The following is a 14,791-nucleotide window of genomic DNA, read 5'->3' as shown; positions in this document are numbered from 1 at the left end:
ACACGACCATCTTTGATCCACGGTGCCATAAATTCAAATAGATTACACAGAGACTAATACAGTAAAGTGCTCTGAGGGGAAAGTCTCACTATAATATAATATAATGTAGATGTTGCATTACCTCCAATTCACCAGAAGGTGGAAGTAGAGTTCACATTTAAGAACAATAGGATGGTGTCAGCCGAACTTTAAATACTCGAGATTGCTTTTTTTCATAAACAGTATGTTAGATTTGATGTCTTCACATTTTTATCACTAACATCATCGGCAGGTAGAGGAAAAGCATTTTCTAGGATGCCAGTGGATCACATTCTCATTTATTGGATACACAGCTTTACTAAATGTTTTCATCTATATTATGTCGTACTTCAATAATAGGTGAACAGAAAGTACCATGAACCTACGCCAGAATTCCTTTAAGAAACATTTATTTATTTTCTTTAAAAAAAAAACAAAAACAAGCTTTTTAATAGAATTAAGGCTGTAGTTGAAACTTGCATTTATTTTTAGACACATTTTCTCTAATTTGTATATGAAATGTCAGAAAACGATTATAAAGTAAGGCCCACAGTAATTTTTTAAACCCAGATTGTTCAATTTAAAATAACGTTAAAATTGAAAAAAAAAAAAAAAAAAAAGCGCCTGAGAAAAATGTCTCATACAATTAATAGTAGAGATTTGGACTAGACTCTCAAATTTGATAAAAAAAAAAACAACTTGCAACTCTACTTGGAAATTAACACCAAATATTCATATCTTCTCATGGGTTTAAGCATTTTCACATGAAAATACTTGCCCAAAGGTGAAGTTCACATATAAAAAAATATGTGGAGGTCAAACAGAAAAAACAAATTGCAATATAGCTAAAATAGCTTTTTAGCAAACGTGTTTTACACAAATAAATGTACATTTTAAATAGCAGTCAATGATTTTTTTGTATATTTGATATTGGTATTACTGTTATTTATCACCACATTATGACTCATTTAGGATTCGAAACTTACAAGTTTAAGACTTGAGATTTACTTGTGATTTTCAAAACAATGACTTCATCGTCCTACATGTAGAACATAATGAAAATATGAATTTTCTATAACCAGCCTCAGCTCTAGGTGAGATTATCTTGGCTGAACGTTTAAATTCCAATATTCAGCCAACACGGGTGAGAAGTCCTTCAGGCACTCTGGGGAAATGGAAATTTAAACATCCACAGTTCAACTGAACAGACTTCATCTGTTGAGATTATGTGATAGTATCCAGAGCTCAAAAACCACCAGTATTACTAAAAAGACATTTGTGCTTCAAGAAAACACTCCAAACAACAGACTTAAATCACAGAACTTTTATTTTTTTCAAAAGGGAGAAAAATCCACATTCTCATATTAAGAGCTGTGAGGAGGGAGAAGGAGGAGTGGGCAAGAAAATTGGGACAATGTGAGAAGCAGGAGCCTTTAAATACAGCTGCTGGAAGGTTATACAGAATGACCACATGAGCCAATAAGCTTTTTCTACAGCGCCGGCAAGAGATTTGACACAGATTTGCTTTATTCAGGATTTCCAGAGAGAGCATATGAACAAGAAAAAAAGGGGGCAAAAAAAGGGGCGGGCTTCTTACATAGTTTATCTCTCAGATTCTTCTACCTTTTGGCCAGCAGCAATAGTTTTGAAGTAAGAAATCAATGTTTGGATTGAAAAGAGGATAAACCATGGCACCCAAACAGTTTGAGACGGGAGGGGGAGGGGGGGGGGGAAAAAATGAAAAGCAGGTAGAGGGGGGGCAGTAGAAGAGCAGCCATCTTGTGAGAGGAAGCTGAGGTCTCACCGATGTGAGTTCAGGAGACATCTGAAACAGAAAATGATTTGATGCCACAGTCAGATAAGATAACCAGATTTAACTCTGAACACACATAAGAAAGAAACTTGGACTCTGACAGGGAAGGAAATGGCGGTTTTTAAGGTACTTACAACTAGCAGGCCGGGCTCCGTATCTTCGCATGATCTGGTCTTGTGTGAATTTCACAAAAGATTCATATTGTTCTGTAAAAAGGAAGAACATAAAGGTGACTATGTGAGCTATAAATTAAAACATCACCTTTCCGGGTCTTTTTCAGAGTAGCTCTGTATGTGATGAAAGACCTGCACAGAACAGAAAAAGTGCAAAATGTGCTCTTTGTCCTGCATTCAGGAGGCAAACAATAAAATTGTGCATCACAACAAACATCTGGTGAGACTGCTGAGCTGCAGCTTGTTAAACTTCTGTTCTCCTCCTGCTCAGTGACCACCTGTACTGTTTTAATACAGTACAAACTCACAAAACAGCTCTCATTTCTGTAGGTCCCCTTTCTATTGTCAAATAAACAAACCTTTCAGTACATAAATATAACCTGAAAAATCGACATATATACAGTTTAATGACAACAGCAATTAGTGATCACAGAAACAGTTACAGGCAACAGAAGGTTGTCCTCTTGAAGTCCAGTTGAAACAGCCTTTTGACAGTATTGGGCTTCAGTATCGTGACATATTTACGAAGAAAACAGGATAGGCGGGCTGAATATAGCGTCAGGAGTTTGATTTGATCTTCGAAAAATGGCCGCCATAACTGAGGCCTTGGCGGCGTACGGCTAAGAGGATAAAAGTAACCATCGGGGAGCGAGAGACAAAGTCCATCGTATGTTTCAGATAATGTTAGTTGCAGAAGTCAACTGTAAAATTATCTGGTGTTGTCATAGATACTACTTTCCTCAGTGAAAAAAAAAACTAAATTCAAGCCAGCGGCCCTTTAACAACTGTATTTTGGGGGGAGAAGACACACTGACTTAGCAGAAGAAATATAATTTTTATATATTTTTGGCATACAATGGTACATGGGGGCACAATATGGCTTGGGGTGTGCTCTAAAATAGATTTAAAAAAGCATTCTTCATTTCATCTTGACTTTTAAGTTCAGCCTAATGGCATACAGCCCCCAACTATGGCTGAGCTATCTTCTCATCTTTTTGCAGAAGCTACTCTCCGTTTTCCAGGTTTACACCAAAATACCAAAGTAGGCATTTTACAATTTTAAGACTCTGACAAAGCTGTTTTGGGTACAAAAAAATGCCAGTTTAATGGAAATGGAGAGCCAAAACAAACAGACACATGTATTTTTGAATACAGTGAATACAGTTTTGCTTCAGCTGCTAGACACAATTCTACCGTCTTTATTGCACTTGTTTCCTGTTCGTTTACAGTCTTGGCATCTAGGAGCATATAAACTCTGGTCGAGGGAGCCATGGATGCCAGCACTGCAGACGTTATCAGTTATGATATGACAATATGCTCATATGGGAGGGGGCAGGATGTTTCTCATTAAACAGTGACACTTTTACTGTTCTTTAGTGCCAGAATGGAAAAAAGAAATGCTGTCCAGACAAACTGAGTGCTGTGGTCTAATAGCTTTTGTTCATTTTCAGAGAAATGTTTTTTACCTGCGAGTTTTGTGTTAAGGATCTGTTCGTACTCCTCCCGGATCTTCTCCTCGTGGTCTTTAAGCAGCCGCTCACACAGGTAGCTCACCTGCTTCAGTGTAAACGAGGGCTGGTCCTTCCTTGAGGCACCTGAGAAACACAATATCAGACCGGCTGTGAAAAAGCTGACTCACTCTCATCTCCGGCGCAGCGACAAGAGGACAGACACAGACATGTTCTTTCGCTAGAAATAGGTGCTCTACCAGGTGCAGATTTACAGCGTTGCTTTCTGTCGTCCCTCACCTCTGCCAGCCAAAAGGGTCATGCAGCACTAATGTGGGCCCTTTCTCTCCCCAGTGTCTGTCACAGTGCAACTGGAGCCAGCCTTAGCTGGGTGATCCCTTACCCAGAGGTCTTTGAGGTCTGCTGTGAGCTGTTTAGACTAAAATGTTTGTAAATCACAGGCGAGAATGGCAGAGCGAGGATGAAGGTTTAATGGCTGTCTCAGAGACGGAAAGAGGCCGGGTTAGTAACAGTGCAGCGAGTGTGATCTATGGGACCGTCCTGCAGAGCGAGAAGGAAAAACACCGGAGCTGAAAGGCCTGGGGCTTGGATTACATCTTGCACCCAAACTGACAAATTGTGCTTGAAGCATCAAACTGCATCTCTACTGCTGCAGAACAAATGTGTTTCAAAGAGGAGCAGAAGCAAAAAGCAAGTGTTTGTCCTTATGAATGATGAATTGTGTTCTGTTTTTCTCTATATGATGACCATATGTAAACAAATGATGGGCTGAAACAAACTGTAAACCTGCCAAAATCTACACAATGTTCATGCGCCAGTGCAACGAATAATAAAACGGTGTACGTTTTCAGTAAACAGGTTGCTTATGTTGACTGCAATTTGTAAAAGGAAATAATTTCTTCATTGTTTTCTCTATGAGGATGAATCCCTGTCAACCACTGAAAAATTCAACTAGAAATGTGCTTTTCTAGGTTCAATCTTGTGTGATGCAGATTTTTACCAGTATGACATCTGTACTGACTTACAAAGAAAAGATTGTAAGATCTCTATTTTTGAGCTGCTCACATAATCACAGTTACTGAAAATTACTCCACTTTTCCACTTTATATCAGTTTGATTTGTTATGGTTTAGATATGATGCAGCATGAAAGAAATGTTTATTTGGAGACTTCTTCAGGAATCTTAACAGGATATGACCGAACTCAGATGAGAGAGACATCTCCATTTCAGGAGTTGGTTGGTTTTGGCACAAACAACTATAAATCTCTCACAAACTCACATCTGGAATCACAATCCCTCTGCCCTAGTGATGAGCAGCAGTATGCTGCTGCCTCTTGAGACTTGAGTGGGTTGTGCAGGTCCAGCCAGGGGTCTTTTGGCAGGCCTTGTAGTATGAATGACCTTATCATTTGTAACTGTTACAAAGATTAGGCTTAGAAAAAAAATCTAATTCTGTTTTTTTTGATGGTTTTGATGTCTGATTTGGCTGTCACTTCAAGGACTTGCTAACGAAAAAGCAGGCATGTTATTTAAAGATACACAGGACTTTCGTGAAAAAGAAAAAACCCAAAACAGAACAGCGTATGGACTCATACAGAAGTCATCCCTCTCAGTCCTCACTTATGATCCATTACCAGCGTGTGCATTGTATTTTTCGGCAAAGTCTCTGCCTGTATTTACTTTATTGTTCTGTGTTCGGGACGTTCATGGGTGTGTCCACTCAGTGCTCAGTTTGGGGCTTTAGAAAAGGTAGTGACTGGGTTCCAGACCATAAGCAGCAGGCATCCAAGAAACACAGCGCTGAACAAAAACGCAGATATAGCAATCTGTGGTTGGATTTTACTTTCACTTTTGCTTGCAAGCATTTTTACAAACAGTAAGCTCCAGTCCTGCAAAGTATACCCATAATCACCTCTGTAGAAAAACTGCAGACACACAGTACCCTCCTACAGCTCGTTACAAACCCCAAACTGATCTTAACAGCACTCAACAACTGAAAGGGAGGAGTTTCTATAACTGGACAGTAAGACTTAAATCAGCTGCTCTTACAGAACGGACACATTTGGCACCAACAGTTCTGTGCTGAGTCCATTAGATTTGTACACGACCAAATATGTGTGAGAGCATGAAGTTAATGTATGTGTATGGCCAAAAGTAAACCCTCATACCTGGTGGGGAGCTGGGAGCGTTGAGGGAGGAACTGGGGCTGGGGACGTCACTCGAGCTGCAGGCCTCAGTCTGGTTAAAAGCTCCTTCCAGCTGCCGCCGCCTCTGGATCCGGCTGTACTCCTGGCGGAGGTTCTGGAAGATCTGCTCTGTAGAGAGCAAACAGAAAGGAGGACACAAACAGTTAAAACCAGGACAGAGGACACACAAATACTGTGATTGTCAGTGTCACACAAAGGGACAATAAGTTTTGCTATAACTGTGATGACATGGATGCTTGATAAAGAACACATTTTTCACAGTTGGGCAGTTTAAAAGTGCAAAATTACAGGAATTACAATTACAAAATTTCAGAGGTATAATGCGCTCTGTGAGAGTCATTATTTTGATTATCAAAAGGCATTATGAATCTAGTTGTCCTAGTTGCTTCAATGACTTTAACAGTGATTCATTATTATTATCATAAGTATTTTCATTGTTTAGTTTTTAATGTGTGTTCTTTCAATATTACGCCCACCACAAGCACATTCATACAATGCTGAATGGCTTCCAGCATGAAAAGGGACTATTACGGGAAGGAGTAATCATCCACAGTGTTCTGAAGATAAATTCATGCTCACTTCCTTTGTGCCTTCTCTCACCAAACATGGGCCCCAGAAAGCAATCATGGATGGGAAGTACCCTGCCTATTACAGCTGCTGCACTCACACAGCTGACTTATAGACACTTTCTGATCCTGTGACTGTATCACTTTCGCTTCTCTTCCAAAAGTATTTCATAACGTCGGCATCATGCCAAGCTACAGCTGGCAAAAAGGCTGCCACATAAATCAGTTTTCTTTACTGGGCTGTTAAAAAGTAAAGGCCTCTCACTCTTCTGAGGCCTATTTAGTGGTTAAATAGATGCTTGACGTTTTGGTGGATATACAAAATAAACTGATTTGTGTGGAAACTTCTGTGTTATACAAGAATGCAATGCAGAAGATGTAAAACAGGATATTGCTTGTATCATGATACAAAAACTGTACATGTACACAGCCCTTAAAACATCATGCTAATTCATATGAGAATTACCCATTCACATTTTCTTAGAAGGCAGAAAAATACATGTGCTTAAGAGGATTATCTGCATTTACATGAAGGATGTACAAAAAACTTAAATAACCAGATGCTTTTTTAAATGTTTCTGAGGCCTTGTGAGTGAAACTGGAATTTTACAATGTAAAACAACCGAAAAAGTTTGGTACTTTGTTGTGCATTCATAGATGTAATTAAGAATGTCTTTCTTTCCAAACTGTCTGCATTGTCTGGATTCATTTTGATGTCAGAATTAATCAAAATAACATGTAAACAAGTACAGAAACTGTAAATGGCACCCAAACCCACATTTAAAAAGCACAACAACAACAAAAACATAACACTGTTAACTGATACCAGATCACAGTATGATGGAGGCAGTGACCGAGGCCCTCTGCAAACTATGTTGTTTGCACTCTGTGACATTTTTTTGGTTTTGGTTGTGAACTGTTCATACGGCCTGTGATGACACACTAATCTCGATTTCACTTCATGTGTATTGCTGGTGCTTTCAAGGAAATATATATTCAGTATGTGCTGGTAGTGTCTCCCATTCACAGTTAACATTATGCCGTCAGAATAAAACCAGTTCGGCATAAAGTATATACAGTATGTCATGGAAAGAGTCATGTCAAATGTCTGCTTGCAGTTGTCTGTTAAGTCTGTAAAAAGGTCCCAAAAGGAAAAAATGTAATGTCTAATCTAATCTAATAAATTGTTTAAGAAATTAATTGATCAAAAGAAAAATAACTGGAAACTATTCTGATAAACTAGTAACTGTGCAATGTTAGGCAATGTAGGCAAAAATGGCAAACATTCAGTGGGTGCAGTTTAGGCTTGGGCAGAACCTGTTTTTTCATACCTTCCTGTAATTTCACCAGGTAGGCGTTACAGTGTAAGAATTCGCTGCTGGTCTTAGTCTTGCATGATAGTACATTTGATATTTCTGGATTTTAGATTGTTAGTTAGATATAAAAAAAAAAGTATTTTTATGTACCAAATGATGAATCTAAAAAAATAACGGTACTGGTAATGTAAAACAAAAATAATTGATAATCTTAGCCTTGCAAATTATACTTCATTGTATTTAAGTGATTTAACATGTTTGTTTGTTTTTTATAAATTAAGGTAATGCAGCTGCTGGGTCAAAGCCATCTCACACACATATCTAATAATACGGTTAAAGTTCAAAACGTCCTGGGGAAAAACAAGAGAAAAACACCACGGCCTCCAATACAGCTGATAACCAAACGTAGAGACTATCTTACTCGATTCATACAAGGGCTGAAGTCTCTTTACATGTTGTGTCTCTGTCTGAGGAACCGTGTGCCTCATTTATCTTGGGTGGGGAGAAAGCCAGAAGTCATGTTGTCACTTCAGGGTGCTCATCAGTATGCTTGTTTGGATGGTGAGTAAAGCAGGATGTTCTTTACAGAGACACTTAAAAAAAAAAAAGCCATGTTGTATGTGGTCATGTACTTTTAAACTGGTGCCTCCATGGAGTCCCCTACTCCTGCTGTATGTGGCCTCTGAAACCTTCCAGCATAAACAATACAAGAGCCTAATCTGACAGGCTGTTTGTTTAGCGACCACAATGCTTTTCACTCATAATAAAGCCATGTCACTGCAGGAGGACAACATGGCTCTAACTGACAAAAAACTGATCATAGTTTGTCATTACTTGAAGACAAATGCAAAATATTCACATATCCCAGTTTCTGCAAGTGTGGCGATTAGCTGTTTTTGTGGGGAGTTTTTAATCACTGTACATTAAATATATTTTGGGTTTTTTTTTATGATTAGATACTAGAGAATTAAGTCTGGCTGAGAATATGTGACCACATACATGTTTAAAAAAGTGTCATACGGTTAGGTTGTCAGTTTCTATCGACTGACTCGGCTCAAGAGTTTTGAATAATAGGAGACAGTTGGTGTGTTGGTGAAACACAGGCAGTGACTTTTTTTTGCTTTGTGTTTTTGTAGGATTGTCTAGGGTTGCAGATGTCACCACCTCCTCTTACCAGCTTCCTGGGGGAAAGTAATAGAAATGGCAACTCAGTGTGACTGTTGTTTTAACAAAGACTGTACGAACAGGTGAGCAAGAGTTGGCAACTCTGGAGAGAATAAAACCAAAACTAATTTTATTTGGCACTATGCTTCTGTATAATTCCATCATGCAGTATTTATCTTTGTGTTCGCAGACTTGAGTCACTGAACGCTGACAACAAGAGATTAACCCATGACAGCAACCTCAAATTAATGGGTCCAACTGGATATCACTACTCCTGGGTATATCTGACTGACAAGTGAAAACTGTCTCCCGCTGCCTGTCACTTGCAGCTCTGCCAACTACTAGTAGCTCAACTGTGGGCGTTGCTTGGCAACAATGACCCTGCCACAACCAGGCCAAGCAATCAATCACAGAGACTTCCGGGAGCCAGGGGAACACAGTGGAGAGAGCCTCAGCTAAAAGGCTTAGGCGCAGGCCAAACAGTGAATTCGACAGGAGATCGGCCAGATAGATTGGACGTGGTGGTGGAGAGAAAACAAAGCTGACTCATTTCATTTCACCCTCCACTGCTAAAGAATTGTGGGGGGAGGTGGGTTTCAAATGTCCTAACTGCCAGGAAGTAGTGTGTGATGTATTATGGGTCACTTGAAGTTGCCCTTCCGCAGTAAGTGACTGCGACATGTGAAATAACAACAAAACAAGAGACTATCAGAAAGATTGTCACTGAAGAATTTCAATTTCCAGACATATTTGATTGTAACTTATTAAATCTGGTGGGACTCATGTAAATCCAGCAGCCAAGTGTTTTGAGTGTTTGTTTCTGACTTTAGCTTAAGTAGTTAGAACAGAAACTTAAATCAAAATGGTCATCACTTAACACCAATACCCACTTTTAATGTACAGGGTTATATAGAGAATAGGATTATGATGACAGTGGTAATCAGCAGCGGAAAGCTTTGTGGGACTTAAAGACACAGTAGTTATTGTAAAGATGGTAAGTAGCATACCAGTTGGCGGCGGTAATGCACCAAAACGTTGTTTTCCAACCGGCAATAAACTTCAAAGAATGCTGAGTACCAATAGCGGACGCGGTCGAGTTTATCCAGTTATTCAGTCTGAAACACACTGTGATGGTGAAAGTTTGCTGCATTATCAACTGCTATAACCGTTCTCAAGACTGGTGTGAGAAACGAAACACTAATTGAGAGTGATTTTATTATATTAGATTTATTTTAGATAATTTTAGATGGATTTATTTTATTTTTGTTGTTAAAAGTTTCCAGCTTGAAAGCAAAACAACAAATCTCGGGGCACTGTCTTAAAAAGAGACGTTGCACTGCATGTGTAGCAGTTTAAAGACGAAAAACATCACCCTCAGCAACATATGTTCGTGTGTTCACAGTATTTTCACACAGGTAAGGTAAGTAAAAGCCACTTTATCTGTTATGTAGTTGCAGTTACTGTTATCATGTTGTTGCTTACCCTCTGTAAGCAAGCTTCTCACCACTGCTGACAATATTTTTTAATGCATTTGGAACATGTAGCACAAAAAAAACCAAATCAATAGAATGACTAACATGAAAATATATTCAAATTAAATCTTCTGGACAAAGAGCTTTTTGACCACACAGCAGGCGGAGTTTAGCCCAAGACGCATGAGCAGTCTTGCAGCCTCACCCAGGTTTCAGCCCTGAACTATCACCTGCCCACTTTTCTTCCCAAGCTATAAAACATAACAGAAGTCATCCAGTCCAGCCTTTTAGATAACATCGTGTCCCAGGAAAAAAAGAAAACCCTGCCTCATCTGGGGGGGATTTCACCAAATCACAAGCCCAGACCAGCTGCACAAGAATGAGGCAGAGGAGAACGGAGTGAGTGATCCTATCTACATTATGGAATAATCACACCAAGATACCTTGGCAGTGTCAGATCCCCATGCCTTGCCTGCGCGCGCGCACACACACACACACACATACAGACACACACACAACCGTTCTCACCACAAGCAAACCTGACTAGCTGGAAAGCATGTGTGGGTAGAGACGGGGTGGGAGGGATGACAGCTGACCTTTCACTAAATACAAAACTGCTTTCACTTGGCAAACCACAGCAGAAAGGCAGGCCCGCAGCACCAGTCCCATGAGGGGCCTCTTTCTGGGTGAAGGTGAGTATAATACCTGGTATCTGGACCTCATGTCTGAAGTAGACAAATCTACATGACTTCATTCTTGCAGCTGCTATGCTGTAATTCAGCTCAGCAGACCAACTATGAAAGAAGTAGAACAAGAGGCACAAGAGGCCTGTTGGATTCTTAATAAAGTTCAAGCTAAAAAAGCAACGTCAGACCTGGAAAAATATGATTCCAATGATTAATGATTCATTTTCTGCACTGACATAAACATAGCTCCACTGTGAAGGCTACTCTGTAAGGGATTCAAATAATCAAGTCGGATTGCATAAATAGTGTGAGTAATAGTAGAAAATATGTTGTCACTTCCAGGCATCTGCAAGGAATTGCCCTCTACCTTCTCAGAAACAAAACACCTCTTAATTATTATAAATATTTGGCTAACCAGAACAACCATTGCACGGTTCAGCAGAAGCTGAAATAAATGCATTTTACAGGAAGCCAGCTGTGACACCACGTCCATCAACACCTACATCTGTGTAGGTGTTGATGGGCCCCCCGCGTCATCTTGCAATGATGTGCACTATGAAGAGTTTTTTCTTTTAAAGTGCAAAAAGAGGAACAACAGACACTATGATTTGACCTTTGTCCTAACAAATGACGCAGCAGGCACATTGTGCAAATTTGGACTGTAAGGGCTCTTGTTATTTTGTTGTTCAAGTGAAAATAATCTTCACTTACAGCTCACATTTCACTTTCAATTCTGAACAGGCTATTCACCTCTTTCGCAGGTATATCATCCATAAAGAAAGCCAACTGAAACCTAATTCAAAAAGCACAGAACAAAGTGGAGGATAACACCTAATTTGCCCCAGCCAGATAACCATGTCATGGGAAGAAGTTGACAATCTCTAACATTAAAAGAAATTAGGAGACTTCATCCTCATTTAACCAGTTTAATGGCAAAGAAAAGTGGCTCAACACACAGTCACTGAGTGAAAATGATGAATGGATCACTCTTAAAACACTTCTTCTCCAAGCAGCCCCGAGCCAATAAAAACTGGTTATGTGGAATGCATCTGTGCATTTCTGATTTTTTCACTGTCAATACTTGGTGGCACGATGGAAGGCAGTACATCTCATGGCAACAGGAAGGCTAACTAACACTACTGCTCTTTATAATATGCTTTGCTGTCCACAATGGATTTCTAACTGCTGGAAAGCACATAATGACAATCTAGGCGTTAACAACATGGACTAGCTGTCTCCCGTCATGTTATCCTCTAACATTTAACAGCAATGAAGTGATCAGATAAATTCAAGGACATCCAGCAATTTTTTAATTAAAATTCAAAAAGCACAAGGATTAGCTAGGCCTCACTGCTATCATACTGCACAATCTGAGTGACTGGCACATACAATAAGCCTCACTGGATCTCAGTACAGGCATCTACGTAGGTAATTATCTTGAGTCTACTGGAGTGCCCCACACCCGTCCAATGCTCACAGCAGAGCTTTTCAGGCCAAAGAGAGTAGACGACAGACATAAAGGAAATGAACAATGCCTTACAGACCTAAGGAGCACAAGAAATGGTTGTGGTGCATAATGGTAACCCCCACCTCAATGCAAGACAATTGTGGCACTTAAGCCAAGGAACATTACCCAGGCAGCTTCTAATTAACAGCCTGCCATGATGTGCCTGCTGCTGTGATACCATTTGTCTTCTACAGAGAGCCAACAGTGTTAAAATATACGCAGGTTCTTTTCAGAATCAGATTCAGAAATACGTTATTGATCCCCAGGGGGAAATTGTGGTTCGTTTAATCGCTCTGATGCCAAGCATACAGAATTATAGAGAGTAGAAATAAGTACCAGCACAAAGTATGTAAAATGTAAATTAGAAATACAGTAATACTATAACAACTGGCACTAGTATGTGAATACATCATACAGTTATATATATATATATAACTATGTATAATGTGTTGAGTATGTGAAGATCATAAAACTATGTGCATGATGCTACAATGAATAACAGAAATATACACGAGTAAGGAGAACAATAAGAATATATACAGTATGTGTAACAATATGTCTATCTTTTGTTTAAATCCTATGTTTGCTTGATTATGGTATTAGATAAAATTGCCATTGTGATCAGGACTATGGCTGCAGATTGTACAGGCAAAGTAGAAAAGCGCAGTGTTTTTTTCCCCCAGTGCTAGAAATCATTTTTGATGTAGCCATGCAGATAACTTTGAAGCTAATATAATCATGTGCAGCTCAATATTAGCCCGTGTAAGTTCATCTGAATGATCTGGTAAGAGGCTACCAACGAATACCTACAGATTGACCTCTACTTTTGTGCGACCGCTGACTTATTTTGATTCGTAAAAATGATACGTATCTGTAACTTAGCGACGACGTTTCCTTTCCTGACGTTAGCTTTTTGCTAAGCTAACGTTTAGCCTCCAACCCCCAGTCTGATTCTCTCAACTAACGTTAGCTAGCTATCCATTCCACTCCACCCAAACCCCCTCCCCCATGACACCCACCCTGAAACGCAGAAAAAAACGTCAAATCTGGTTTCAATTTATACCTGGAGTGAGCCTGTGTTCGCCTCCTATGGCCGGAGGAGACATCGAATGCGTTGGGCTGTCGACTGGGGGACGGAGGTTACATCTTTGCGGGGACGGAGTGCCAGGAGTCCCCGGTAGTGGATTGCACCTTCTCCGCTTGGGAGACTGGGGACTGAGGAGGGCCTCAAACTCCATCGACCGCTTTAACGTTGCTCCACAAGCCATGTTAGCTAAAGCAAACGGAAAAAAATAACTTGGAGGAAAAATCCCCGAAAAAGCTGGGGTTTAACGCTCGTAGTTTGTCCGTTAAACGTTGCTCTAAATTCTTGAGCCTTTCTTCCTCTACACAACAACGGATCTTCTTCTCTGAGTAGTAAGCCAACTGCCGACCCTTCCTGCTGAATTTTTAAAACGTCACAATGGCCGACCATACCATTGACGGAAAGAGGGGGGTTCTCAAATATTTACAACATATCATAGTGTTAATTCAACCGATTCCAATCGAAATTCTTAACGTTTCATACATTTCAAATGTTTAACGTATTAAATAAATGAACCAGTTGTTATTTCATTCTCTATTTCACCGTCTTTACGCTTCGATGTCTTGCTGCACAACCCTATCGTTTTCATTGATTGCTTTCCGTTGAACTCAAATTGAAGGTTCACGAGACGTCTGGTGGTGGTGGTCAGGTAAATCAGGCAGATTAAAAATGAACTCCACAGTGCTGTTAGACTTTAATCTCTTTCAGTAGAGCAGTTTTTATGTGTTTATTTGTCGTCTGTCAACCACTAACGTTGTATTTCCACATGTTCTCTGCAAACTAAACACAACGGTTGTCGATATCTTATTGATGGTTATTGATGGACGACTAACAAAAGGCAGTGTTCATGCATGATAATGACCTGGAATAGATCCTGAGCAGCAAACTGGTGGAAAAGAGAGCTCGATCACACTTTATACTGTGACAAAAAAAAAATAGGAATTGTATTGTTTTGTATGCACAATACAACAATTGTATTGTAGATTGCTTTCTGATCTCATCTTTCTTTGTGTTATCAGGTACATGCTATCACTCCCACTGTATCACATGCATCAACAACCTGTTATACTTAGTGCAGTCTATTGTTTTGAGTAACCTATTGAAACTGTCCAGTAATGAATCAGACATCAGTTTAAATGTGCAGTAGTGTCCACTACACTGCATTCTTCTGGCTAGTTAATTGTATGCTTCTCAGTGGGATTAACATCTCTTTTACAGTTGTAGCCTGGCTTTTTAATGCATAATAAATTACTATTCAATTTGAACAATACAAAATAATCTGCAGCCATTATTGTTATCCATACCTGCAATAGACT

At 39.7% G+C, this 14,791-nt stretch overlaps 1 protein-coding gene across 1 annotated transcript; it reads right to left on the bottom strand.

Annotated features, from left to right (window-relative positions):
* Positions 1-1,327: 1,327 nt before the first annotated feature.
* akirin1 (akirin 1) lies at positions 1,328-13,806 on the bottom strand. Its single transcript, XM_042490109.1, has 5 exons — positions 13,455-13,806; positions 5,642-5,788; positions 3,471-3,599; positions 1,966-2,037; positions 1,328-1,843 (listed from the first exon to the last, which is right to left on the bottom strand). Exons 1-5 carry the CDS (start codon positions 13,657-13,659, stop codon positions 1,833-1,835), a joined length of 564 nt encoding a protein of 187 aa, XP_042346043.1. The 5' UTR covers positions 13,660-13,806; the 3' UTR covers positions 1,328-1,832.
* Positions 13,807-14,791: the final 985 nt, after the last annotated feature.

The sequence above is a fragment of the Plectropomus leopardus genome, chromosome 7, assembly GCF_008729295.1.
Source record: "Plectropomus leopardus isolate mb chromosome 7, YSFRI_Pleo_2.0, whole genome shotgun sequence".
Classification (NCBI taxonomy): domain Eukaryota; kingdom Metazoa; phylum Chordata; class Actinopteri; order Perciformes; family Serranidae; genus Plectropomus; species Plectropomus leopardus.
Note: the sequence above shows the minus strand (reverse complement) of the source record. Positions and strands in the feature narration are given on the sequence as shown.

Bases quoted from the DNA above. Each gene is read 5' to 3' on its own strand.
- akirin1 (XM_042490109.1), bottom strand. From the start codon at position 13,659: ATGGCTTGTGGAGCAACGTTAAAGCGGTCGATGGAGTTTGAGGCCCTC. The intron at 3,600-5,641 runs GTATGAGGGTTT...TGTGTTTCTCAG, and splicing joins CGCTCCCAGCTCCCCACCAG to GTGCCTCAAGGAAGGACCAG. The intron at 2,038-3,470 runs GTAAAAAACATT...TCCTTTTTACAG, and splicing joins CCTTAACACAAAACTCGCAG to AACAATATGAATCTTTTGTG.